This window comes from Danaus plexippus, chromosome 10, assembly GCF_018135715.1.
Source record: "Danaus plexippus chromosome 10, MEX_DaPlex, whole genome shotgun sequence".
Taxonomy (NCBI): domain Eukaryota; kingdom Metazoa; phylum Arthropoda; class Insecta; order Lepidoptera; family Nymphalidae; genus Danaus; species Danaus plexippus.
Genome location: NC_083543.1, coordinates 715,151 through 742,718, shown reverse-complemented (window position 1 = coordinate 742,718; position 27,568 = coordinate 715,151). Strand labels below are relative to the sequence as shown.

Here is a 27,568-nt window from a genome sequence, read left to right as displayed (position 1 = left end):
TGCTTTAGGAGGAGTAAAAGCAAATAGAAATGTAAGTATAAAAAGTTTTATTAAAACTGTCAAAGAAAACAAATATAACTTACTAAATACTACTTTCTTTTAATAAATAACTAAATCCTTATGATAAGAACACAACTTTGTATGCAAGCTTTACAAAACAACAACACATTTAAATCTTAAATGACCGATTCCAACACAATGACATCAGCCTTTACTGGGAAGTCACAGGACTTTCTAGGATAAACCTTTATTAAAAAACTAACAAAAATTATTTTAAGACCTTTAACAGGATTGAAAACTTAATTAAGCTTTACACAATATTTGGATGTAAGCCCTATCATCAATGAGTTGGCATAGAAAGGCTGTTAATGCCACAGTAACAGTATTTTATGTAGTTATGTATCATGATATCCGGAAGTAAGACTGGTACATTGTGCCTAATGATGTTGTAAGGAACCAGGCGAAACAACTCCACCAGGTTGCAAAGCCAAGCAGACCTCGGTGAACATCTTGAGTAAATACCTGTGAGGACAACATTTCTGAATTTAAAAAATATATTTTTAAGAATAATTCTTCCACTTCATCGGTGTATAGTTGCCATAATGTATATATTTGACAAAATGGTGCCATACATATGTCCAGTTTTAATGTGTTGTTTGCGTTTTTTTTGATAAACATTCTTTATTATCTACATTAAAAACAGTATACTGTAATATTTTCAGTAAATTATAAGATAATTAAGAAGTACTTTATGAAGATACTTAATTATTTTAACTTCAGTGAAGCAAACTGCTAAGAATTATATCAGCACATTAAAATTATTATTACCATTTTCAAGTTTTCCCAAGCCATTTGAAACTGCTCCATTCCTTCCACATTAACAACAACAGGTTCACTCTCCGCGGTCTCATATATTAAAGAAGACCAACTATACCCTCCGAGGGTCTTATACATCAGAGCCAGGTATAGACACATGATGATAGGACATATATACTGCAGTGCTACAACACAGAGGTAGAAAAATACTGATGCTATCTGAAATCAAAAGCATTATAAAATTTTCAAATATTAAATGAGAAAAATATTGATTGTTAACAAAACTAATATAAATAAAATATGTATTAAAATATTATTTTACAAAAAAAAGGTTGACATTTGCTATTAAAACTGTATTTTCATGTTTCCTATAAAAATATGTCCTACTTAATTTGTGCTTAAAGTAACATAGTAGAAAAATATAATCAAGAATTTGGAGTTAAACCTTAGTCTGCAGTTCCACATTAGTAATTCTGCCGGCCTCTTTCCTTTGTATATCCAACCTCCTTTGTGCCATGTCAAGGTAGGCCTGCAATTGACGTGGCATCAATAGCACTCTTAACACCACAGTCAGAATGACCAATACTATGCGCAGTGTGTCAAACATCTGAGGGGTCATGCTGAAATTTGTAGGAAATTGTTTAGTTGTGGGAGATAAATATAGATTTCTCTTAAATATAAATTGTACTAAAATTGAATTTTATATTGTGCCTTGATTTGCTATTATATAATAACATTCATATTACTTAATAAAATATTATACCCACATAGGTCCACTCATTCCACTAAACACTCTGACAGCCAAGTAGTATCTTGCGACTGGCCGCACCCATAATAGTGCTAAAACAAATGGCATTGCAAAGTTTATGTTTAGCACAAGAGACTTCACTTTGTTTTCTGAGTAGTACCTGTGAATATGAACAACTGGTTTGTAGTTTAAAGTTATTATTATAACAAAAAATATAAGATTAATTATCTGTGAACATGTTTTATATATAATACATTTTGGACATTGTAGAAGGAATTCTTTTTAGCATTGACTATACCTTAATGAATCCCAATGCATCCTAGCCACTCTAAGACCGGGAAATGTAAATAATGTCCCAATGATAGCTGCCCACACAGCAAATGAGAACTTCAGTATCAACTTAGACGCTGGACCTCTGGAGATAAAATAATATCTTATAAAAATGATTTTATTTAAATATAGATTATAAGATCATGTCTTGCTTTTGTTTAAGCATACAAGTCATTCATGACTACTATCCTTGTGAGAATGAAATATTTATAAACTTACACAGAAGTCAACCCTTGATTTTCCAGGAACTTTGAAGCGTTCTCATTAAAGCTATCATAAGCAGGATCCACGCCAACCTCTAAGATACTCTCATCTACTATTAACATGATCATTGCTATAAGTAGGAACACACAGAATGACACTATGCAAGTAGAACGCTCACCAATGGATTCGTCACTAGTGAAATATTGTTTTGTCAGTGAAAGTAAGATTTTACTGGATTTTGATTAAGGAATTACTTTTAGACATACAAAAAAATATATGAAAATAAACTATAACCGTCCTGCATCTTTGTGTTCATATTTAAAAAAGGATACAATGAAAACAGCACTACCAGTAGACACCAGACCATGCTGAGATTGAATTCATCTTTTAATGGGAAATAGGCAGTGTATACCTGAGAAATAAGGTAAGTTATAAATTAATTATTTTAATATTTGTGTAAATGTCACAAAAAATATACTATATTCTATAGTTTACAACGATAAATACCTCAGACATAATATAAACAAAGGCTGTATACAGAGAAAAATCTACTATCCATATATACTCTGTATAAAATCTCAAATGAACCACGTCTAGTGGAGTCACAGGAGCAGTTTCCAGTTGTATTTCTAGGCTTCGGGGCACATGAAACGTTTCTGGCTTACCATTCGAATCACTTTTTGTTTTCTTTCCTTTTGATTTATCCTTAGGAACACCAGCTAATGTTTTCAGTGCATTATTATCAGGATAAAGATATCGATATAATCCTTGGGAACACAGTAACCATCTTGCGAATGAATAATTTCCCAATTTCTGTATCACTGATACCATTATCAGAGTTATAACCAGCTGAGCCCCTAGTAATGCCTAGAACCAGTTCAACATCGGTTAATTTAAAATGTATAAGGAATTCTCTACAAGCTACCTATCATCAACATACCATTGCTGTGTGATTATCAGATCAATATTTCATATCATCTCATCATAGTCTAAAATTAATACTTAAAAGATTATTTTTAATGTAACCCGGGGCTTCCAATGCCTCAGTTAAATTTTTAAGTCCACCCACACATATGTCAAAACTGAGTGGTAATGGTAACGACTTAAAAAAATAATCTTCCTTGCTGCTAATAATCTTAAGTATGAAAATAAATTATTAAAGAGATAGCAAAATTCAAGAAATCTCTATATCTGTATAAAATTCTATCGTTTAAAAGTTATAATCGATTTGTACCCTTATCAAAATCCCAGCATTATAATTGTTTCCCCATCTCATCATATTTTCTAAAGTTCTAACTAATTTCTATTATGGGTCAATTAATAGTAACAATTAACTGTTTTCGAACATTCTTTGTTAGAATTTATTCTTTTATAAAAATAAATAAAATTATAATAACAAATTTTTAAATGCATCAACTGCGTGCAATATTTTATAATTCGATAGATAGTAAATATGTTAACATTTATTATGAAATCCTCAGGATTTGTTAATTTAAAATATTCTATCAATGTATTTATTACCAAGAGTTGTTTTAAATGAAGGAATATAAATTATAAAATAACAATTTTTATTTAAAAAACAAGATATAACCCATATTTTGCTTATGTAGCATATAAAATTAAATTATATACGATGCCATTTCTTGGTAATAATTTAATATGAGGTTTTAAAATTTCAAATAAATTAAAGTATTATCACAGGAATAGTCATACTATGAAATATAATTTTTGAGTAAGAAAATTTGATAATGGTATCCCTACACTAATGTCGCGTTGCGCATCGATGACGAGTCCGCTCGCTGGAAAATCTTATTGATCGTTTTCCAGCCCACTTTATTTCGGTTTCGTCGCCAGTAAAGTCCGTTCGCCGGCGGATGCGGCGGACCTAGATAAATTGGTTTTAATTTCGTTTATTTGTGATAAGAAAACCCTTAAACATGGGGTCGTTATTTCGAAGTGAGGAAATGACTCTGTGTCAACTATTTCTGCAGAGTGAAGCAGCCTATGCATGCGTGTCTGAACTTGGTGAACTGGGGCTTGTTCAGTTCCGCGATGTAAGTGCTTAAAGGAATTTTTATCTGTCACATACTATACATATTCTCAATTCATAGAACAACGAAATGGGCGTACACTAAGGCTAGGATTTAGAAAGTTTGACCCAAATTATATTAGGGTTGATATAAATGTTTGAAACAATGTGCGCAATGTGACTGTGGTATTGATTTTAAATAAATTCTCAGTACGGAGACTGTAAAGGAATGAAAGATATTTTTAGACTAAAGCAAATCAGGCAATAAAACACGAGCTTATCACCTGGCTGAAGCATAATATTACACTACGAGAGTTTGTCTTTAATATACAAATGAATGGTTTGTGAATTCGATTCTATATGGTAAGGTATTTTTTTCAAAGCTATCACTGTTTTGACTTGTTTTCTGGATAATGGGCTATTCTGGCACTTGAAAAAAATCAGTAAAGGAACAATCAAGCTACATCTGTTAGGTATTCATTAAAATATTTTCTTTAAATATTATTAAGACAGAATATTTTTTTTCATTCTAAAATATTGTTTCTGTTATGGTGAATCAGTTATGCTGATGTGTAACTGTATTATCATAATTGTAGTTCAATTTGTTTCACAGTTTATATATTATTCTATATTTATGAATAGATTATTGTTTTATATTCTAATAATTAAATTATAAGAATTTGAAACAAGCATACACATGAAAAATTAATATAAATCTATAAGGTTCTTAGAATAAAGACAATGCCTCGAAATATTTGTATAAAGCTATGTCATGGGTTGCTCTAATAGTAGTTGGGCTTTAAATTAAATTTTTATGAAATAAAACTATATGATATTGTAAAAAATGATGGAATTATTTGAAAAATCCAATCTTGTGATATAAGTCAACCTAATATGGGATATTATAGTAATATCTTTGACCTAGGCAAATTCATTTTAGGCATTATTAACAAGTCAACAGATTCGGAATTATTTGGACATAACAAACCTTGTACATACAAGCTCATATAAATTATTATTTCTGAACTCACACATGTTTTGAAACAAATAAATTTGTTTATTCATACATAAAACCAGTACATCTGTTTGTTAGTATAGATATTTTCAATTTCTAATGAGATACTTAAAAATTCTTATATATATATATAAATGGACATTATTATATAAAACCTTAATTTCCAAGACGTTACATAAATCCAACTAAATTAATTATCATCAGAATCATGTGATTGTAATATAATTTTGGTAGTAGCTTCATATTTTTATCACCGCCGGTGTGATATGATTAAAAGATATATTAATCTAAGTAATCAGGTATAATGATACCTAAATGTTATACAAAATATGATAAAAGAGTTTTAACTTGGCCTTATTACTACTACTACTACTTATACTTTTTAGTATAATCTGTGGAGTAAATTTTGGAAAAAAAAATGTATTTTTTTTAATACAATTGAAAACCATGTGTGACTCAACTTATATTATGGTTTCAAATTAATAATTTTTTAGGCATTTTTGTTTTGTCTATACTGTGCCAATATAAGCATGAGGTAAACAATGGTTATAAGCCACTTGAGTATAAAGGAAGATAATTTTATAATATTTAAGAACAATAAAGATTACTCCGAAGCTAAACACAAGTTATTAAATACAGGTGGTTTATTTTGGTGTAAAAAGTCTCCGTTGACTTCTGAGTCATGCTCTAAGGATTATGTATATCATATATTTTATTGTCACGACATATTTCCTTCTGCATTAACTATAATTTTGTATAAACAAATTACTGATGTTAAATTATCTCACACAGTAATAGACATTAAACAAAACATGTTTGAGTTTTACGATTATCTGAATATCAACCTTATTGATATAGCAGCAGAGTTGAAATTAATGATTTACAAAATATATTGATTGCACTTGCTTGAGACCTAAAGCAGTGTTCCTATCAAATAAATGACTGCTAGAAACATTGAAGGTAATAAAAAATAAAGGTCATATTGTTCGGAGACTGTCTGTGAGTTGTTTGATGTGTTGTTATGTATATAATGTATAGAATATTTAAGTGGAAATAACCTGCCCATTGATATTATTTTTAAATTTGTTTTACTTGTTACAGTTGAACCCAGACGTGAACGCGTTCCAACGGAAGTTCGTCAATGAAGTGCGCCGTTGCGATGAGATGGAGAGGAAGCTGCGCTACCTGGAGAAGGAGATCAGGAGAGACGGCATCCCCATGCTGGAGATACCGGGGGAGGTGCCCGAGGCGCCGCAGCCCAGGGAGATGATCGACCTTGAGGTACGGACAACACAAACACCTATAAAACCGGTTCTACACACGAATCTACATCATAGAGAGATATGTGATTAACACGGCAGTGTAGACCACGCTTAATAGCGTGTAATTGAATAGTATTTGTATCAATTGAAACAGACTGAAATATGAATTATCATGTTCATTGTCAAATCAAAGACGCTGGCAATTATAATACGTATACAAACGGTTTGATGTGTGAGTGTGAGTGTGTATGTATGTGTGTATGTGTGTGTGTTACATCATGTTCAAGTACTGCTATGAAATTGTATGTTAGTTTCAGTTTACATACAACGAGAATATGCCTTGTTAGGACTTAATAAAGTTAATGAACTATTATTATTGACATCTATGATCAAAATACATCATTTATTGAATTTTTTGTTAGCCAAACAACAGACATACATACAAATAATATATGTATTATATTGTAATAGTAATGTAGTACATTGGATTCTGTCAGTGTTTCAATAGTTAATAATAAAGTCTCATAGTAGAAGTTATTCTATGGTAAATTGAGTAGAATCTCGAATCTCTTAAATACCTATATATTTATAGTACACATCACTAGTTGTTATGTATTTACGAATGTCCTTATACACAGATATGTTTGTGTTATGTCACAGTGTTGCTTCAACAATGTATCGTTTACGATGAAAATAATTATTCAAAATGTACATGAAATAATAAGTAGGTCAATATATATACATGTATATGTTATTACAAATATTGTAATTAAAGTCAATGTTCAATGAGATTTGAGTTGAACGACTAATATGGATACAGGCTACGTTTGAGAAACTCGAAAATGAACTCCGGGAAGTCAATCAGAACGCTGAGGCGTTGAAGAGGAACTACTTGGAACTGACGGAGCTGAAGCACATACTGAGGAAGACGCAGGTGTTCTTCGACGAGGTATGATACACTGAGATAATGACACAGAATCCCTCGCGTCGTAACCAGCACTATATATTAATTTGTTGATAAGATAATATTTACCGCTGGCCTCGTGACGCCACTTAAATTATGACCATCAGGACAATTTTTCATCACACAATCGGCTTAGTTGAAACATAAAGTAATCAAACCTCCATATAATGTGTTTTATACGAACAGTAGATTATGTGCTGTTGTAGAAAAAAACTAGCCCCAATAACGTTAACTGATGTCAAAATCAAACAGATCATGACATTTTTTTTTGTTATTTTTTTTCTTTTTTTTATCGATGTCTCATATGTTCGGTGAACCCTGAGTATACAGTTGTCGTGTACTAAAACTGTGAGCACAGCCTCTGTGTATACTGTTAACACCTGTTCTGTCTCTATAACGAGGTCGTGGGTCTTCTTAAGCGTACCGCTATACAAAACTTATATCCCTTAAACGACATGTACCGCGCGACATGTCGGTGAAGACTGTAACGAGCTGATGTCACATTGGACGGTTTTAATATAAGTAATGAGAGTCCAGACGGTCGTCGAACGTTCTGTCGATGCATGTAACCGTGAATGTGACGTTACCTCATGACGCGTCTGTGTGCATAAGATGGCGGACCCGTCGCGGGAGGAGGAACAAGTCACCCTCCTGGGGGAGGAGGGGCTGATGGCGGGAGGGCAAGCGCTCAAGCTGGGGTATGCAGTATATATAAGTGCTATCAGCTACGGACCGCTCCCGACTCCTGCGACCGCTCGGTCAGGGCCGGTCCTAGCTCGGTATTATTTTTGCAGCGCTTGTACTGTGACGCTGATACGGGAGTCTACCGGTCACCACTCAGGCAAGCATTGGAGACAGCCGGTCTATAGTATACTATCAGATTAACAGCTCTTTTTATACCCTGTGTGTTTACCCCACTGTCGATATTAACAAGGCTCAGTACGAGCCGCCCTGGAGTGTTAACCGACTGCTGCCTGAGTGAGTTCTGACTAACACTTTGCCCTTTATTTATCGATTTATTTTTGAAGTCCGTCCGTAACGTGCACCGAACCATTCGGATCATTCGGATCACTCGGATCATTTGGGTCGTTGGATCACCGGATCACCGTTCACGCTTTCTGTAACCGTCACTGCATGCCATTATGTTCTGTTAATGTTTCTAGTCCCACCGTCGTCGTGTAACCAGTAACCTGTAACCTGTATGTAGTGTTATCATCAGCCTAAGAAACCTCATGTAGACTAACAGCTGGAAGCTTTCACGTTGAGAGTATAAGACGTGCATCGTACGATTGCATACGATGAGTTGGTGCTAATTTTTTTACTACAACACGCAAATGTGAGCCGTCCGTCGTCTGTACGTGTGTATGTTTGTATGTGTACATGTTTGTTTGTCCCAGCACGAGGGTGGTGCCAATACCACTGAGTCAATGACCCGGGCTCTGATATCCGACGATCCGAACAGACATATGGGACAGGTCCAACTAGGGTATGTATCGTTACATGCACTAGTCGACTCCGCAACAGATGTACTAAATAATAATAATAATAATGATTAAATATCGTCATAATAGTTCTAAAATTAAATGAACTGAGCCATCAGCAGTTTCAGATCTATTAAGTTGTTCACACAAACGGGACGTTTTTATTATTTTATTATGAACTGATGGCTCGATAAACATTTACTCAGCGGTCTCGGTATCGGAGGCGAATACGTCGCTCTGTGACGTCACCGCCGTGGCCGCCGTATGGATGTCCCATGGAGTAGTGAAGTGCCTGCATGTGAACTCGGGTCACACAGACCGTATAATAATAATTTTAATATCATTTGAAATGAGTTTGTTTACAATGCTAACATGTATGCTTGGTTTACTCTAGTTTTCGGGATAAACAAGAGTCCTTGGAATTCCTGCCTTGGTTAGTAGCTTCATGTAAATTGTTATATAGTTGGCTTTAGTTTTTTTGTGGGAGTCCGTTTTTTTTGTTTATATTTTGGTAAAGGGTTTTTTATGTACACTAGCGATACATCGACGGTTAGATATTGGTATTTTTGGTTATAATGAATTTTTTCCATTATAATATTCATTTTATCTCATCGGACTTTATAGACATAGTTTAAAAATACCAGTAGATAATGTCGTTGTAGTATTAACATTTAATATTTAAATGAGATATGCTTACTAACACATCACCGTTCAAAATCACATATCGACAAACAGTTAAATTTCTGGATAATTTGGACTTCAAGAATAGATAACGGATTAGGTGCAGATAATGTAAATGCTGGATTTAGTAGTTCGTAATCACAAGCCGTTAAACGTTTTTTTTATAGAATTTTAAAATATATCCTTATCAAATATTGTGACTACGACGACTACATATTTCTATCGGTCCTAACAGCGTCTTGGTACGAGTGTTTCAAACTATCCGTCTTATATTAAGTGAGCTAGCGCCGTATGTTCATAGTAATCGTCATCAAACCTGTAACTCTGAGTTACGCACTACACGCAATAAACGCCCTCATATATTTCAACCTTCTGTGAATCCCTCGATGTATATATTCCATTCTGTACCATGTTTGATATATATATTTTTAGTCTAAGTTGAGGGTGATCATACATACACACACACAGTCTAAATCACTCCAAACATCAATCATAGGATGTATCCAGTATCTGTTAAGAATTTTAGCGTACACAGTCCCATGTTTTATAAATTGTTAGTGTTTCTCAGATTTCTCGTAACAATGTTCATACAGCCAGTTTATAAACACTGTGTTTGCTGTTCGATATGTTTGGTACTGGATATAGATTGAGTTTACATATGTATTGAGACTATTGAAAGCAAGCACACACCCGCACATGTACAGTACATATATCATGTATTAATGAGGTTATAAGAATTTTGCATTTAAAAACCTATTTAAATTTATATAAAGAATTAATTTAGTCCCTTTTCCTGAGTCAATTCTCTATATTGGGTAATTTTTTTTTTTAATAAATAACTTGTAAATATGACAAAAGAAATCTTTTGTGAATCAATTGATATTACGATTACGAAAACCTCAAAGATCTCAGCTTTAACGCTGCATGAGATGTTTATCGTAGAATTATAAATCAATGTAAGAGTCCGTGCCGGCTGAACGAACAGATAAATAGTATGAAAGATCGTTATACAAAGTTCATTTAATTTTTTATTTGACAAAACTAACATTCACTTATATTTTTTGTTCGTTACTTGTTGAAGCGTAATGAAGTCAACGCAACAATCTTCATTAAAAACCAATTTTCTTTTACAATCCTTAAAATTTATTAACATGAGACATAATGAACGTTTCTTATTTCATTATACTATTCTGCCCTTCGGGCCCGAATTAAGGGGGAGGTCCCATCGGGCTATTTGCCCCTCCGGGTGACGCTGTAAAAGCCAATAGGGCTAACAGCTACAGACAAGTCGAAACTAAAAATATACTATTCTATACGTGTAGTATAATTCCACTACGTACAGACATATTCGTGTTTTAAATAACTATAATATTTACGGATAACACTTCACAGAGATCTCCTAATCTCGATGTGATAAGATATTGATAGATTGATAACAAACTCATTTGACCCAAATATGTACAAACATCACGGGCCGTGGGAACGACGTTTGTATGGGAGAAGAGAATTCAACTTCAGTACTGTAAAATATATCAAACAATGTACGATAAGGTCGTAATCGAGATCACCGAGCTGGGGTACACGGTTTGGTCCACGTAGCATTTCATAACAACCATGTGCTCCGTCGGTTAAATAATGTGAGAGGGTTTGAAATGTATGCTTGGTATGGTTATTGCTATGAATATCAGGCTCTAGCGACGGAATTATGTTGAGGATTATTCTAAAGAGACGTTGACCGTTGGTGACTTACATCGTGTACATTGGTGCTATCATTTAAAAACGCAATCTATATACATGTTTGAATTAAATTAAATTTTAATATTATAATTCTCGTAAATTAAATACTTATATTTTCTAATGAGTTACTCTTCTTTGGATATTATATTATATATATTTTTTTTATCTTTTTTTTTAAATCACGATCGGTTGCGTAAATGTTACACACATAAAATTATTATTCTCGTACCGACAACGACCTTCGACCCGCATGTTTCAAACATCACAAACGAGGAGACAGCAGACAGACACACTTGATCACTCGCCAACAAGACGCCAGTGACGTCATCACCACCGACGTACGAACAGAACTACAGTCGAAACAGTCAAATCGAATGTCTAAATTTATCAAATAAATAATACGAGTAACTTAAAGTCGTCTTTAAAGGCAGACGGTAAGGTAGATATTGTATTGAAGATCCCATCGCAAGTCCTCAGTTCGAGGAAAACAGATATACCAGACGGGTTTTGTGTAATTTGTGGTTTTTTTTTTCCATTCTATGAATTTCACACAGCCGAATACGAGAACCATTAAAACAACCATAACATTAAAATTGTATATAAAATTTATTAGTGCGATAGGTATTATAAGTTATCACACACGCTGCGCATCATCTGAGATGCATGCACAGAGAATATTTGTTAAGGGTCCACGTGATCTGAATGCACGATACATTCTGCGACAAATGCACAGATTTATTTCACTTTTAATACTAATGTCAATATTCCCAGCTGACGATGCACTCGTAGATGATCTTGAAGCTGAAACGTTATCTCGTATATATATACACATTACTCAATAATTATCTTCTGCTGTTTCCGCGATTTGACGACATAATATATATATATACACATAATTCTATATGAATAAAAATATATTATAGTATTTATTACATAGACAGTAAGTAATGTTCGCCTCGTGGTATCTCAGGAAATTCTATCGGAAATATTATTTAAATGATACGATAAATGATTATAACACATTATACTTAGTGAATACGGTAATATTTTAATGTTCGAAGTATGTTTTTTTGAATATACAGATGTTTCAACAATGTAGAGCCTTGTGTTATGTCCAGGTAGTCATTAATCACCTTCATGAATGAAGACAATGGCTATTCAACACACAAATTTCTAAGGCCTTTAACAATGACATATTACGGGTAAAAATTACCTTGACAATTACCAAGAAAACGATTCAAATATATCACATTATCCGCCAATTAATCTCACTTAAATATAAAATGTACTGAGAAATAATTATGTCATTTTTTACCAAAATAACCCTGTCACTAACTGACGAGTGACGAGTTAAACAAGCTAGTTAATTTCACGACACGAACTACAACTTAAACTGATAGTCTGAGTTAACATTTAAACAATAGTCACGGAGGAACAATTTGTAACAAGCGTTACGTCTGACGCTGTGAAGATAAAGATGGAATAACAAACATGAGAAAGTTAAAATAAAATAAAGATTTGTCGGACTGAAACTTCCTTTTATTTTAGTAAAGTATTATAAAAAACAATGTCGTAGCGATACTTACATAACGAGTCCTTGCAATCGGCGAAGATTATTTGCGATAGCAGTAATCTATATTGAATTATAATGCTTCATAAATCAGTTAAGATTTAAATTGAAAAAAAAAAAAATGTCAGATTACGTTCTGATTACATTAATTCTTAGGCAGGTGCTTGTTCACATAAAACGAATATTATTTGGATTTACTACGGAAACTTTTATTAATTTAACTGCATAATCCCGAAGTTTCGGTTATTTTTCAGCATCCGTGATCACGGACAGATGAGATGTGAATGTGGATTACCGAAACGTCGGGAGTATTTAGTTAAAGTAATAAAAATTCGCTTAGCAAAATTCGAAAAATATTAGTTTTATGTTAATGTCTCCGATCTCGTTAGGTGGTTGCGTTTTTTTCATTACTTATATAAGTATTCATACAGGATGTAACAAAAACCGTTAACAAGAAAAAAAGTTTACGAGAAAAATAAAAAATAAAATCTAATAATAAGATTGTAGTATGACTTTAACAAGAAAATGTCATTAATGGACGATAGTACCCACATGTTTACCAACCATCAACGTCCCTTCATATTGCAGCTTGTAAATACAAATGTGCATATTATTATATAAGGACTATATAGAAATAATTATCAAAAAGTTGTACATAGCTCTTATAACATCAAATCTAACGAAACTATAGCTATTACACGTTTCATTGTATTTACAAACCGCATTAAATTAATACGTTAAAGTATTTGCAACAATAGATATTCCTTTATCTACAGATTTTTTTTGGCTTAAGTACTATATTTAGTACCATATTGCGTATGTTTCATAGTTTGAGATCGTTCCCGTGCGACGCTGAGTGTTCTGTTCTTAGTTAAGTTCGCATCGTCACTGTCACACGGAGATTCAACACTTTTTCATTCATAAATCTTCTCACATACCTAAACGGCCAATTCTCCGTAAGCGTGAAGGTGCTGACTTAGAGTAACCCTAAGCCTAAGGTTCCATGATGTACATAGACCAATCATAATATCAGCACAGCACCAGAAGAACGATCTCTTTGTATATATTTTTTTCTCGTTCTAAATCACGTTTCACGCACAGTTTCGTTGCCGGAGTTATTCTCCGTGAGAGAATTCCTGCCTTTGAGCGTATGCTGTGGCGTGCGTGTCGCGGTAACGTCTTCCTGAGGCAGGCCGAGATCGACACGCCTCTAGAGGACCCGTCATCGGTGAGTCAAAGACGCTACCCTACTCCATAGAATTTAAAATGTATTAATTGCTACATGGTCACAATCAATTTGTGTTACTTGCAACGAGTCGGAGAGTAAGCTTCATCGTTTCAAGATTTGAACGACACATGCCCTATACTTCGTTTTTATTTTAAACAAAGTACCAAATGTGTGAATTTAAATATAATCTTCTCAACTCCTCTACCTACTTCTCGTCCTCCAGTCGGACCAGGTGTACAAGTCGGTGTTCATAATCTTCTTCCAAGGAGACCAGCTCAAGACCCGCGTGAAGAAGATCTGTGAAGGTTTCCGCGCCACCTTATACCCGTGCCCGGAGGCTCCCGCCGACCGTCGGGAAATGGCCATGGGGGTTATGACCAGGATCGAAGATCTTAACACGGTGGGTATACATACATAGAGAGATTAGAGGAGGCTAGTTCTCATTAAAATGGTTAATATAAATAGCTTTAAAACATTCGAATAGAAACAACCGCGTCAGACACGAATAAACATTCAGTAACAACGTTTGTGAATGATAAAATATTTGATGAATATATACCAGTATGGACCTTTCTCAGGGACCACGTTACATACATATAAAATAGTCATTTACCTGTCGTGTCACTGACCTCATCTGGTTTATATAGACAACATACGAACACAACGTGCACTAGCTTAATATGTCAGACGGACGTAGAGTCCATTATAAAACTATTTATATCACGGATTATATGATTCTGCAGGTAATTCAAATAATTTTATTGCGTGTGTAATTTGTTCAAACATTATGGCTGGCTGGCTTATGCGGCGCGTGTGTTAAATACTGTGTTTACCGGCTTAAGACTAATATGACTATCACAGGACGGAGGCCGGTTGAGACGACATTAGGTTCCATATACTGCCGAGGTTATTCGTTACGTTGCTTACCTACATCGCTGTTGAAATGTAAACAGAATGACATAAATTCAGCTATTCACATATACATATGTACATTACTACTGAAATAGATTTTAGGCGACAAACACCTGAAGAAGAGCTCTTCCATACCACCAACATTTGTAAACTTTATCGCCTTCGTAATAAATTACTATTATTACCTATAAATTTAAATTCCTATAAACTTCCTCAATATTTCCGTACGTTCTGTTTATAACCTGTTAATATTTTGCAGGTGTTGGGTCAGACCCAGGACCACCGTCACCGCGTGTTGGTCGCCGCTGCCAAGAACATAAAGAACTGGTTCGTGAAGGTGCGCAAGATTAAGGCCATCTATCACACCTTGAACCTGTTCAACCTGGACGTGACCCAGAAGTGTCTCATCGCCGAGTGCTGGGTCCCCGCCCTGGACATGGAGACCATACAGTTGGCCCTACGGAGAGGAACGGTCGGTCATTAGTGTATTGTCAAAAGATTACGGTCATGTTGAAGGTCAAAGGCCAAAGATATTGCTTCATAAGTGTTGTTACACTCGTGAGTTATAAACAACCGATTGCTCTATGAGATCTAAGATTATCGCGAGTATTCGTTTGAATGTAGCTAGTATTTTCATATATACTACACTTTTTTTTATGAAAATAATTTTCTCACCCCGTCCGCCCGTGATCACGGTTGCTGCGAAGTAACAAAAACGTAGGGAGTGTGCAGTTAAGATAATAAAATACGCGTTGTAAATATGAAAGTATCAGTTTTATTTAGCTAAAACTTACATCAGTTATATCCATCCTAAGCCGATCCTGACGCGACATTTCATGGTCAATTCCAGGAGCGCAGCGGCAGTTCGGTCCCGCCGATCCTGAACCGCATGGACACGTCCGAGCCGCCGCCGACCTACAACCGCACTAACAAGTTCACCTCCGCCTTCCAGCACCTCATATACGCCTACGGTGTCGCCACCTACCGGGAGGTCAACCCCGGTCAGTGGAACATACACTCATAGGGCGCTCTCCCTATATAGTAGACCTAATATAATATATAACACTAACCGTGCGTGTGGTTGCAGCTCCGTACACCATAATCACGTTTCCGTTCCTGTTCGCCGTGATGTTCGGTGACCTGGGTCACGGGGCGCTCATGGCCGCCTTCGGCTTCTGGATGTGTTACAAGGAGAAGCCGCTGCAGGCCAAGAGGATCGACAGCGAGGTGAGCGACACGTTACACACGAGCACACACACGCACACACATACACGCACATATAAACTAGTAGACGAGGTCACAGTCTTACACACACTAACAAAGCCCCTGTACTATAATAGTCTCTTACGTATGTTTATTATATAAAGACGTGTTATTATCCCTCGGGACAGATCTGGACCATCTTCTTCGGCGGGCGCTACATCATCCTGCTGATGGGCCTGTTCTCCATGTACACGGGCATTATCTACAACGACATCTTCTCCAAGAGTCTCAACATCTTCGGCTCCTCGTGGGTCAACAACTACAACGAGTCCACTCTCCTCACCAACAAGGACCTCCAGCTGAACCCCGACTCCGAGGACTACTTGCAGACGCCCTACCCCTTCGGCATAGATCCTGTGTGGCAGGTCTGTCCTTATTCTACCGGTCTAGTAATGGAGTCAGCAACGGTTTCCACTATATTAACTCTTCCACACCCCGATCATAATGACCGCCTGGTATAGCGTGTAATGTGTTGTGCGGTGTGCGTGTTCCAGCTGGCGGAGGCTAACAAGATCATCTTCATGAACGCCTACAAGATGAAGATCTCCATCATCATCGGCGTCTTCCACATGTTGTTCGGAGTCTGCCTCTCGCTGTGGAACCATCTGTGAGTCACCGCTTCTGTATACATCGAATATTCCAAACCGACTCGGTGGTGGAGGCGTTGATAGAAGTTTTGTTCTAAATATATATCCATAGGAAAATGTATAGCGTGTTCAAAATATAGTCAGTAGTCTGTGGCACGGGATTTATAATATAATACAATCGCTACGAAATAGTAGACTGTACCGTATTCGATGTTTAAATTAATTAAGTGTCGTTTAACGCCATTTGATAATGTAGACGTACCAAGCGACAACCCTCCCGGCAGTCCCGTACTGTGCCGTGTATAAGGCGAGTCTACACTGACATGTGTCTCTGTCCGCGCCAGGTACTTCAAGCGCCGCATCTCGATATACGTGGAGTTCGTCCCTCAGATCTTCTTCCTCACGCTGCTGTTCTTCTACATGGTGCTGCTGATGTTCATCAAGTGGACCTCCTACGGCCCGACCCCCGGGCACTTCGGAGACGAGGCCTACGGTAATCAATTAATTTTATACGAGTAGATAAAGATATATATATATATATAATATTTGAAAAATAATAATGGCCCAAGTCACTCCTCATTAAATCAACTATCTGCCAGTAAGAGCTCGCTCAAAATCGACCCCGCCGTTTTAGAGATTTTTATCAGGCTGGACAAACAGACGGACGGATCAAAATAAAAATAAAATGATATCTTTACAATACACATCCATAATGAGCCGGTTGTCATGCGTACAGTGAAGACCAGCGGCTTCTGCGCGCCGTCCATCCTGATCACGTTCATCAACATGATGCTGTTCAAGACGGACGAGAACACGCGGCCGCAGTGCGACGACACCATGTACGCCGGACAGATAGGACTCCAGAAGGTGCCCCATCCCTCATTTCGTATAAATCTTTCACTTAAGGCTGTTGCTAATTGCTAGACTGTAATCTGTCCATCTCTTCCAGCTTTTCGTCATACTGGCCCTGATGTGCGTGCCTGTGATGTTGTTCGGGAAGCCGTACTTCATCAGGAAGGAGCAGAAGTTACGCGCCGTGAGTTACACGATACTATACTGTTGTCTATCACGTGATATTCATAAACATCAGCACTCTACAGGCTGGTTGTTACCGGGCTCATAGTCACTATGTTGATTATGTAAATACTAGCTTATATATAGTATAGCTGAGCGACCTGTATTCCTCCTTAAAGACCGTAGATAAGAAGATTTTTTATTTGATCAACTTATTTTTTTTCTTATTCAATCAAATGACAAGCATCATATGTCCTTTCCCCTGTTCTTAGCTGTCTCTCCCCCAATTTTCAGCCAAGCCCATACAGCCGTTCTTGAGTTGTAAATAGTGTAACTAACAAGACTTTTATGTATAAAGATGATTTCATCCAACATATCTCAGTATACATTTTTTCCTGATCTATTATTTTGGGCTACAAATATGACGATTGATTGTTTATATATGTTGCCTCTCCCCTGACTAATATGATGTAGGTAGTATAAGGGAGGAACATAGTGGGGCAAAGTTCCCGGAATGTGTATCATTAATAACTACATATATATATGTCATCAGGCGCAAGGTCACCAGAGCATCGAAGCGAGCGCTGAGAACGGCACGGCCGGCGGAGCGCCCGTCCCCGCCCACGACCACGGCGACGAGGACATCACCGAGGTGTTCATACACCAGGTCCGGACAATCATATGCTTGTACTATACGCACGTCAGTCGTCAGCCGCATGTGTAATGATCGTGTAATACTCTCAGGCGATCCACACCATCGAGTACGTGCTGGGGAGCGTCTCGCACACGGCGTCCTACCTGCGACTGTGGGCGCTGTCTCTGGCGCACGCTCAGCTGGCCGAGGTCGCCTGGAACATGTTGCTGAGGAAGGGTGGGCCATACAAACATACATATACTTACACACACATATATACCGAGGACCACTTACACTATATCTATACTAATTGTAACATTATTATTCTGAAACGAATGCATTAGTATATAACAAGTAGCTATGTATAAATGTTTTTATATTTCCTCCATATACTCTTATACCTTACCCATTTACTCTTATAAAACACACTTATTTTAAGCCAATCGAAGGTTATTCACCTCTAAGTTTCTATCGGTCAGTGTGTAGATTATCTCTCATCATACGACGAATCATTCCCTGTGTCGTGTCGCAGGTCTCATGTCTCCCAGCTACGAGGGCGGCATCTTCCTGTACATCGTGTTCGCGGGCTGGGCCGCCATCTCCGTCTCCATCCTGGTGCTGATGGAGGGCCTGTCCGCCTTCCTGCACACGCTGCGTCTGCATTGGTGTGTACACAATACACACACACACATGCACACTCCTACACACACACGTGCACACTCATACACACACATGCACACTCCTACACACATACACGGATTCTTCCAGACCATATTGAACATGTGTTGTATGATTTATATATAACAAATGAGTCATTTGAATACTGTTCTTATATATGTATACGTTTGTTTTTAATGATAACCAGTTTCCTGTTAACTTGATGTCATCATATTTTTTTTTACTTAATTCGTTTAGTTGGTATTTCTTTTTCCGATATAAGTACATTCATACATACAGATAGTAACTTTAACTTTATGTTTTTATTATAAGCTAGGCTACTGACAAATATATATCGTATTTTCTATTATAATTTTCGTATTAAGTTGAAATGCGTTAGTTACACGTAATGGTCGTCATGTTCCAGGGTGGAGTTCCAGAGTAAGTTCTACGCGGGCGAGGGTTACCTCTTCATGCCGTTCTCGTTCGAGATCATTCTGGACTCGGCGGGTCAGGCCGAGGAGTAACCGAGCGTGGCGGGTTACAGTCTACACTATACAGCCGTTATTGAGTGTTCCAAATTTAACTGTTAACTATTATGGCAGAATAAACAGATGCTGGCCGTATGTAGCCGGTCGAGTAATGTTACATGTTCCAAATTTAAATATATAAAATGTAATTCTTAATGGCTTCACTATGGCCATTCGTTATCGATGTCTCCGAAGCAGCTTTTTCCTTGTCATTTCGATGTCGGCTATTGTATGATGTATTGTAGATCATTGTGTTTAATTATTATATACTTGGAGTTAAGCGATGGTATATTTTATATATTATTATTATTTTTTTTAACATTTTTATAAGTTCAAATGTACTTAAAGCTGGTTTGTAGGATTGTTTTTTACCCGAGGCTCTCTCTGTATACTTACAAATAGAAATTACATTTTATAGAACATTAGTTCCCGTAGACAGTGACCGATGTGTAATCCTTTTAGATAATCGTAGCTTCCGATGTTCAAATAAATATATAATTCTCTTAGCACATGAAGTTGTTTTATTTGTTAGGGAACAATAAACATATACATTAAATAATATATTGTTGGAAAAAATAAACGCCGTAGTGTTAGTCATACTCCGCTCCGATAGTGATGCTGATGTCTCCGGGGAGGACGGTCGTCTTATGATACCAACGATTCGTGTTCACCACCACTGTGGAATTATACCAGAACACACAAAATTACTGACAATATATATTGCTTTTATGTGGAATGAAAAAAAATATTCTCTAATATAACTGAACATTAAATAACATTCTTAATTAGGTCTTTAACGATAAATTTGTTGATAAAATATTAGGATATATTAATGAACAAAATAAAACAAGCGAGTTAATTTTAGAATACTATCAAAAATGTATTTTACAAGTGAATCTTGGTTACTAAAGTTACATACGTATATCCCCTGGCTGTACTGTGAAGGTTATCCATCGACAGAAGTAGAGACACTCGGGCGGAGGAGCCAGCTGCCAGGTCTTGGACCCGCGGACCTGGGCCTGCCAGGACATGTGACGGACTGAATCCACCTGGGGTATTAGTAATAGCCTTAGTATATTATATGTTTACACTGACCAGTGGCCACAATGAATCACTTGTGGACGTCAAAATATTAAACACTTTCTCTTGTCCGTGGTTCTAATGATGTTGGCTGTATAAGTAGAAACCATATTCATAGTGTTGTGGGTTAATAAAAAAAAATTGAATGTGGTAACAATGGAGTAAATTATATTTAACAGCTAAGTATATATATATATATATATATATATAGTCCGTTATACAATGTTATTTCTTCACGAGAGTAGGTTGTATTGCAGTGGCGTGCCCACCTTATTTTCAAATAATAAAAATAAGAATATTTGGATCTCCACTGGATATTCCGATTTAAATAACTTTTATAAAGCGGTGATGAACAAATCGTAATCGTTCTAAGGTACTTTCGTGGCTCAGAGGTAGTTGAGAGATTCATAAAATATATAGATGTTCGTTCTGATCGGACTGCTGTAACTTTATGCGCGAATATTATCAATGTTTAAATGAAACTAATATTTTCGGTTTACTTCGCGTATTGTATTAGGTTTAAAACCTACATTCTCCCAGCGTTGCGGTTACTTCGCAGCAACCGAGTTCACGGCAGACATCTCGTCTGCCCGTTAAATTACGCGTATTAATCTGAAAATATTAGTTTCATTCAAATGAATAATTGCGAATGATCTCATTATTATCAATGGTTTTAAGGAAGAAATTATAATGAAAATTGGTATTTTTTTTCAAACATATTCTGCTTGCCCTATCCCAAATCCCTGTGCACGCCACTGTTGTATTGCTAGTCTTTGTAAAACGGATGTTTTATCAAAATCATATTTTGTCTATTTAGGCCACAGACCAAAACCAAAAATTGTGAATTTCTATTAAGAAATTGGAGCCTAGTCTATAAAAAGTTGAAATGGTGTTAAGTTCAGTATTTGGAATAGATTTAAGTTCCTATTTAATATAAACACACCTGCATATAGGGTTATTCTTTTAAGCCTTTATTATTGTACTAGTCCTAACAAATGAAATAACGTGCATATATATATTTATATCTTTATATATAGTCTGTGGAAGCTATATAAATTCTTACGTGCATGTGCGCGCCCTGTCCCGGCCCTCCCATGAAGATCCAGTCGACCATATCGCTTTCCGCCGTTTTCGGCAGGAAGTATGGTCTCTTGTAGTATTGCCGTAGCGCCCTAGTCTCTTCCTCGTAACACGTGCTCCATCCCACGTACCAGGGCTCTCCAGACAAATTCGCTCTCGTCTCGTCCATAGCAAAGACCTCGTCCAGAGAATTTAAACCCGATTTATACGCGAAGTAAAAGCATTCGTTAATTTTTCTACCCATTTTGGTCGTGCGATAAAATTTTGAGAAGAAATCGAAACTAAATTCCTGAAAAAAAGGGGAAAAAAATGTGAATGAAAAATATTCGCTATTAACATCTTCGTTAAGTTTCAGTCCCTTTAAAGAGCAATACTTTAAAAAATACGCGTAGACGGAGAGTGAAGAATATAGTTATATTTATTGTAGTTAACTAATGTCCATATCAGCTGTAAGCTAAAGACAATTTGAACAAATACTAAGTCAAGATTCTGGTTTGCTTTTGCCGTTTGCTATAAACGGGTGATATTATAAATTTATATAAAATTAAAAGTTACTTTTGACCGAATTTTTCCGGGTGGAATTCAGTTTATAAAAATAAAGATTGTATTATAAATGCAATCACTTCACTTTGTAAATATTTAAGTCACATTAATTAATTCAGTGATTTAATGTAACAAAAATGCGTATAATTTTTTAATTATTCATCATTAAAATTAATTTTAATATTGAATAATTCTGTTTAAAAAAACTTATCGTAAGAGCAAGATTCGTAAAAATTAAAATGCTAGTTTTGCTCGCGATTTAATAAGCACAAAAACTTCATATTTTTAAGACTGAATAATAATAATAACATATACTTGTATAGCCTTCCAATGTTTGGTCGCATCAGTTACTATCACAGGTTGTGTCGTATAAGCGTAGTCTCCTTCAAACTCTTCTGCCGTAATGTTAGCCAACCGGATGACGTCACTCACTCTGTCACACATGGAACAGTCTTCCGGAGAACGGAACAGTGACTTGGACTCCAGAGGTAGTGGGATGAGACAGGTCTGAGGGGAAAAATTTTATGTTTGGATTATATATTATTATTATTTAAAGTTAAATCTTCTGCATTTGAAATCAATATTTTCTTAATCACTATGTTGACGAGGTTGTGTTGTTCGTCGGTCGGCGGAGGAATTATAGCTAAGGGGATAAATTATCTTATGAGCATAATTTTTCTACATTTTTTTCTAGGGTTAAGTGTTAAAATGAGCAGTTGCCATATGTACATCTATTATATATATATATATATATATATAATGACCTTTAGGTTTATCTATTAATACAAATAAAAATAACATGTCTGTTTTCTGGAATTTCTGAAGGGCTTTTGGGTATTATAAGATTAGCAAGGTAACCTTTACCCTGGAAAATAAAGTAAACTATTGAAAATTTTAAAGAGTAATTTAGAAGCATAATGTATGGTTTACTTCTAACTTTAAAAATTCATGCGGCGGAAATTACTTACTGGATAGAATTGTGAGTAATGCCACCACCAGCTCGCTGCTACCCCAGTGAATGCCATGACACAAATGGCAAAATTCTTCAGCCAACTATTGAAATACAATAATTTCTTTCTTTCTTTATTCTGTGGTAAATCTATCCGGGAAATGTCGTAGTTGTTGAGTTTAAGCAAACTAATCTTCCGCAATATTTTATTTAATTTAATCTCAGCCGCTTTTAATTTTTTCTCACCGATCTTCTCATTGTTTTTATCCATTTTGATCGGAAGTGTGCACCGAATAAGAGTGAAGGGTTGCCATCCTTACTCCGATTTTTATAACATCGATAGTATGGAGTTACAAACAGTTTAGAGAGTACATTGCATTTTATACTAGATGAAAGGAGCACAAAGCCTCTTTACATTGTAACCTAAATTTAAACTAAAGAGACATGATTGCAATCTGAGCCGTATTTTACATTTTTATTTTAGATAGTATTAAAATGTCTAGAGCAATTAAATTTAAGAAAATTTATTGGATTAACAATATTATAATGTAACCAGAAACGAAGAGGAAACTGTAATACGTACCTGAATGTTCGTAAAAAAATTGTTGGGAATTTCTGTCTAAATATATTTAGTAGCACCATATATCTCCGGTCCCAAACAAGTCTCCAGTGCGTGTTAAACAGAGCAATGTGCGTGCAATGAGTATGAAATTGAAATTCATTATCAGACGAGCCACCACAACTGCGACCCGTTCAGCGACTTCACGGTTCATATGATTTAAATACTATCCGTGATGAATTAGATACGTTCAAGGGTAGGTTTATATTCATTCCCGCCAATAAATAAAAAGGGTGTTAAAAAACTTATGAAAGAACAAAATAATCGACATTAACAGTAAATATTAATAACTGAAGCAAATAATTTTAAATAAGGTTAAAAGTTTTTTTTTTATGTGATTAGATTTACAGTTGTGAAAAACATATCGAAGATTTGTAAGTTGTATTACTACTAATTTCACCAGTCATCACTAGAACTATTATAACTAGTACATTGGGTTATAATACATTGGGTAATATGTCTGATTTGCCCTGTCGCTGACAGATCCGGGGTGCACCAACGTAGCGGCCGATGGCTTTCGCAGTGGTTTTAGTGAATAGGGACCTGCCCAGGCCGGTGAGACGGCTCGTAAAAAGAGTTTCCCTGCGTTATCAAAAAAAAAAAAGTATGTCTGATAAGTCGATGGTATGAGTAGAGATCCGGTAGATGGTTCTTGGTTAAGGGTGCAAAAAAAGAATAATACTCTTAGCACAAGTATTCATCGCTCCTCTACTTAATAATCGTTTGTTACTAGTGGCGCCATCTGTGCCGTGCTAATTATAACATACTATCCTTAGAATTATTTTTACGAGTCATTATAATTAATTATAGTACTGGACCGTTGTAATTTTGTAATGGCAACATTTAAGTATCAACCTGTATTTGAAACCTATAAATACTGGCTTCAGACATTTTGTAGGACATTAGTGGAAGTAACGCTGAACATTGAAAAACATATCTGGAACCGTATCTCGAATACGTTTTCTGTTGGTCGTCCAATAACCTACGTTAATACTATAATGTGAAGATTTACGAATCAAAAATGAAAGAGCCAAGCTACAGCAAGCATACAGGACATGCAAATAGTAAAGAGAATTTAAATATAGACGGTTATAATGTGGTTAGCAGTGTGCTTACTAAGATTAATATTGTTTTTTACGATCAATTGCAATTTCTTTATCTTTGTAAATCTATTATTTATGCTGATGTGTACTATGTATTGTATCATATGTACGAGTACTTCTACTACAGGAACTTACAAACTACGAACTAAACAAATCTATATCTGATAACCGGATCTTATCGTTCATTGTTTTTACCGAATGAATATCAAATTAAATTTATGTATATAATATGCATGTAAATTTCAAATATATATATTATATTTTTAAAAGAGGACGTTCGTTATGAATTTAACATTATCAAATGGTATTTGAATTTGAAATGAGGAACGACAGAAATCTTATGTACTTATTTATTTGTAATTCTCACAGGTGACAGGTTCACAAATATTCACATGTAATTCTCACACATAAAATTAAATGCTAGTAGGAACTGTGTTTTAGTCAAAGTTCTTGGGAAATAATAATTTAGAAAAAATTGTCATATTGATGTAATAATACTGCCTCAAGTTGCGTAAACCATCCTGCCGTTTGCGCAGGATCCAGGTATTCCCACATCGTCTTCCAGACTAAAGTCGAAGATTTCAAACTCCTGTTCCGTTGTATACTCTGCGTCATCTGTCAGCTCGTCTTCAAAGCCCTCATCCGCCTCCATATCAAAGGTCAAGGCGTCAAACGAATAAGATCTTACGTTGCTCATGATGTAGGTAATTAGAGACGAAATAGACCTTTCAATGTCAACTTTCATCACAATGTAGGTCAACATAAGTTTATTGTTCCGATCACTGTCACTCAATGCGCTCCTCTCACTGTTTATTCTGTCGAACAGTCTTTCTCTCATCACCTTCAGTTTGTGGATTTCTTGTAAACTGTCAGCATCTCGATTAAACTGACTGATGTACTTTAACGTGATGTGAGACTTCAATTGATCTTTCTTGGCTGTGAAGTTGTGTATATTGATTTTATCGTAATCAAATTCCTTGGAAATATCCGTGCTGACTAGGAGCTTGTAATTACGATAGACCATGCAACGGCTCTTGAAGAACGAAGCGGCTACCGAGAAGTCGATGTTGGCCGTTTGTTCATTGAGCGCGTGGAAAACGACAGTGTCGTACTGCATGAATTCGTTAAATTTGAAACATTTCTCAGCGCTCTCCTTACAGATCAATCCGTCCGTGATGATGTACAGCAACTTGATCCTATCGCTTTCATGGAGGACGTACTTCTTTTGCAGGTGTTTGATAATCCACTCCGGGTCCGTGCCCATTCGTTCACACTTCTGATCCACGTACGCTGTTCTGGTCTTATCTTCATCCACATCCCAACAGTCGTCTCCCCAGTGCAAGTAAACGATCTTAGATTCAGCTGGAGGCTCTCCAGCAAGTGATTGTTCTTCTTTGATGTTCTCAACGTCCCGTTTGAATTGCTCGAGAGTCTTCAAGCCGTTAGTGTGGTAATACTTGTTATTGAGGGTCGAGAACGAAAAGTCCCGCGCGTAAATAAAGTAATTAACCATTTTTGCCACGTGTTATCTCTTCTTGGTTCAAGGTTAGAAATGCAGCAGCTGTCAATTCTAATCAATTAATTTCCTTGTTACGTATAGCAGTCTATGTTAATATTTATATCACTTGGAGTTTTGTTTGCCGATAAAGTATTGGCACGTGCTGCTAAATTCACTTCGCTGAAGGTTACGGATTCCTAAAAAACAAAATGGTTCGTTAGAATAATTATATATTTTGTAAATATAATCCAAAAATAATTACATCAAACAAAAAGGGGGATGAACAATGACTTATTCTAGTCACGCGTTAAGGTTATATAAAAAATAATACTGTAAATTTGGCAGAATTATACCTGTAAATTTATAATTGAACTTACCGGTACAAATTTAAAAATTGTTGAGTAAAACACTTCTATTGACGTCATTTTACTATTCAAAATCCTCTTCGATGAGTACAAGAAACTTCTATATTATATGATGATCGTTTTCAAACTGAATGAAACGTGTGGCATTGGTCGGAATTTATACCTTACTCGGCTGATGTAACACCGCATGATTTTTTCGTATGTAAAGAGGCGCCATCTATCGATTACTAAGGAGGCGACATCAAAACTGTTTGCTCGAGTCTGATGCAATCGCTCCGTGACTTTTATCAGTGCCAGTTATTAATTTCTTTATTTTGGAGAAAAACAAATTTCCTCTTTCACATCTAACATGGAATTAAACGTTATTTTCGTATCCTTTCTTTACTTTCATAAACTTTCATATTACAGACCTTAATTTTGTACATAAACCTATACTATTTCTTTTGTTAGTTGGGATCTACATATCTATGAAAATAGAATATTTTAACTACTTATATAATTTTAATATCAATTAAATTATACTAGAAATAAAAAAATACATAAAATGTAGAATAATAATAATAATTAATCAGTCGTTGTTGGTAAGTAACGATATACAAGGATACTGTTTTATTAAATAACAAAAATGGATCCTAGTCATTGCAGAAGGGAAAATTTTATATATACCTC

The 27,568-nt window shown here is 35.8% G+C and overlaps 4 protein-coding genes across 8 annotated transcripts; 1 reads left to right on the top strand and 3 right to left on the bottom strand.

Annotated features, from left to right (window-relative positions):
• Positions 1–32: 32 nt before the first annotated feature.
• LOC116766870 (transmembrane protein 161B) lies at positions 33–3,195 on the bottom strand. Its single transcript, XM_032657004.2, has 9 exons — positions 3,039–3,195; positions 2,606–2,965; positions 2,431–2,510; positions 2,114–2,329; positions 1,863–1,979; positions 1,584–1,724; positions 1,262–1,436; positions 829–1,035; positions 33–522 (listed from the first exon to the last, which is right to left on the bottom strand). The coding sequence occupies exons 1-9, from the start codon at positions 3,039–3,041 to the stop codon at positions 403–405; spliced, it is 1,419 nt and encodes a 472-aa protein (XP_032512895.2). The 5' UTR covers positions 3,042–3,195; the 3' UTR covers positions 33–402.
• Positions 3,196–3,862: 667 nt separating this feature from the next.
• Positions 3,863–20,173, top strand: LOC116767074 (V-type proton ATPase 116 kDa subunit a 1). Of its 5 annotated transcripts, XM_032657230.2 has the most exons (19): positions 3,863–4,152; positions 6,244–6,423; positions 7,225–7,353; positions 8,766–8,854; positions 9,244–9,282; positions 13,939–14,065; positions 14,289–14,465; positions 15,237–15,449; positions 15,828–15,978; positions 16,065–16,204; positions 16,369–16,605; positions 16,735–16,847; positions 17,172–17,320; positions 17,564–17,694; positions 17,777–17,863; positions 18,395–18,508; positions 18,586–18,712; positions 19,008–19,140; positions 19,560–20,173. In XM_032657230.2, exons 1-19 carry the CDS (start codon positions 4,036–4,038, stop codon positions 19,657–19,659), a joined length of 2,553 nt encoding a protein of 850 aa, XP_032513121.1. In that variant the 5' UTR covers positions 3,863–4,035; the 3' UTR covers positions 19,660–20,173. The 5 variants fall into 5 exon arrangements, with proteins under 5 accessions (XP_032513121.1, XP_032513122.1, XP_032513124.1 ...); XM_032657231.2 differs by lacking the exon at positions 9,244–9,282; XM_032657233.2 differs by lacking the exons at positions 8,766–8,854; positions 9,244–9,282 and adding an exon at positions 8,163–8,209.
• Positions 20,042–23,676, bottom strand: LOC116767075 (uncharacterized). The gene is made up of 5 exons (XM_032657235.2): positions 23,334–23,676; positions 22,681–22,872; positions 21,806–22,111; positions 20,582–20,711; positions 20,042–20,338 (listed from the first exon to the last, which is right to left on the bottom strand). The coding sequence occupies exons 1-5, from the start codon at positions 23,583–23,585 to the stop codon at positions 20,253–20,255; spliced, it is 966 nt and encodes a 321-aa protein (XP_032513126.2). The 5' UTR covers positions 23,586–23,676; the 3' UTR covers positions 20,042–20,252.
• A 1,696-nt stretch (positions 23,677–25,372) lies between these two features.
• Positions 25,373–27,065, bottom strand: LOC116766802 (uncharacterized). The gene is made up of 2 exons (XM_032656910.2): positions 26,912–27,065; positions 25,373–26,731 (listed from the first exon to the last, which is right to left on the bottom strand). The coding sequence occupies exon 2, from the start codon at positions 26,547–26,549 to the stop codon at positions 25,539–25,541; it is 1,011 nt and encodes a 336-aa protein (XP_032512801.2). The 5' UTR covers positions 26,550–26,731; positions 26,912–27,065; the 3' UTR covers positions 25,373–25,538.
• Positions 27,066–27,568: the final 503 nt, after the last annotated feature.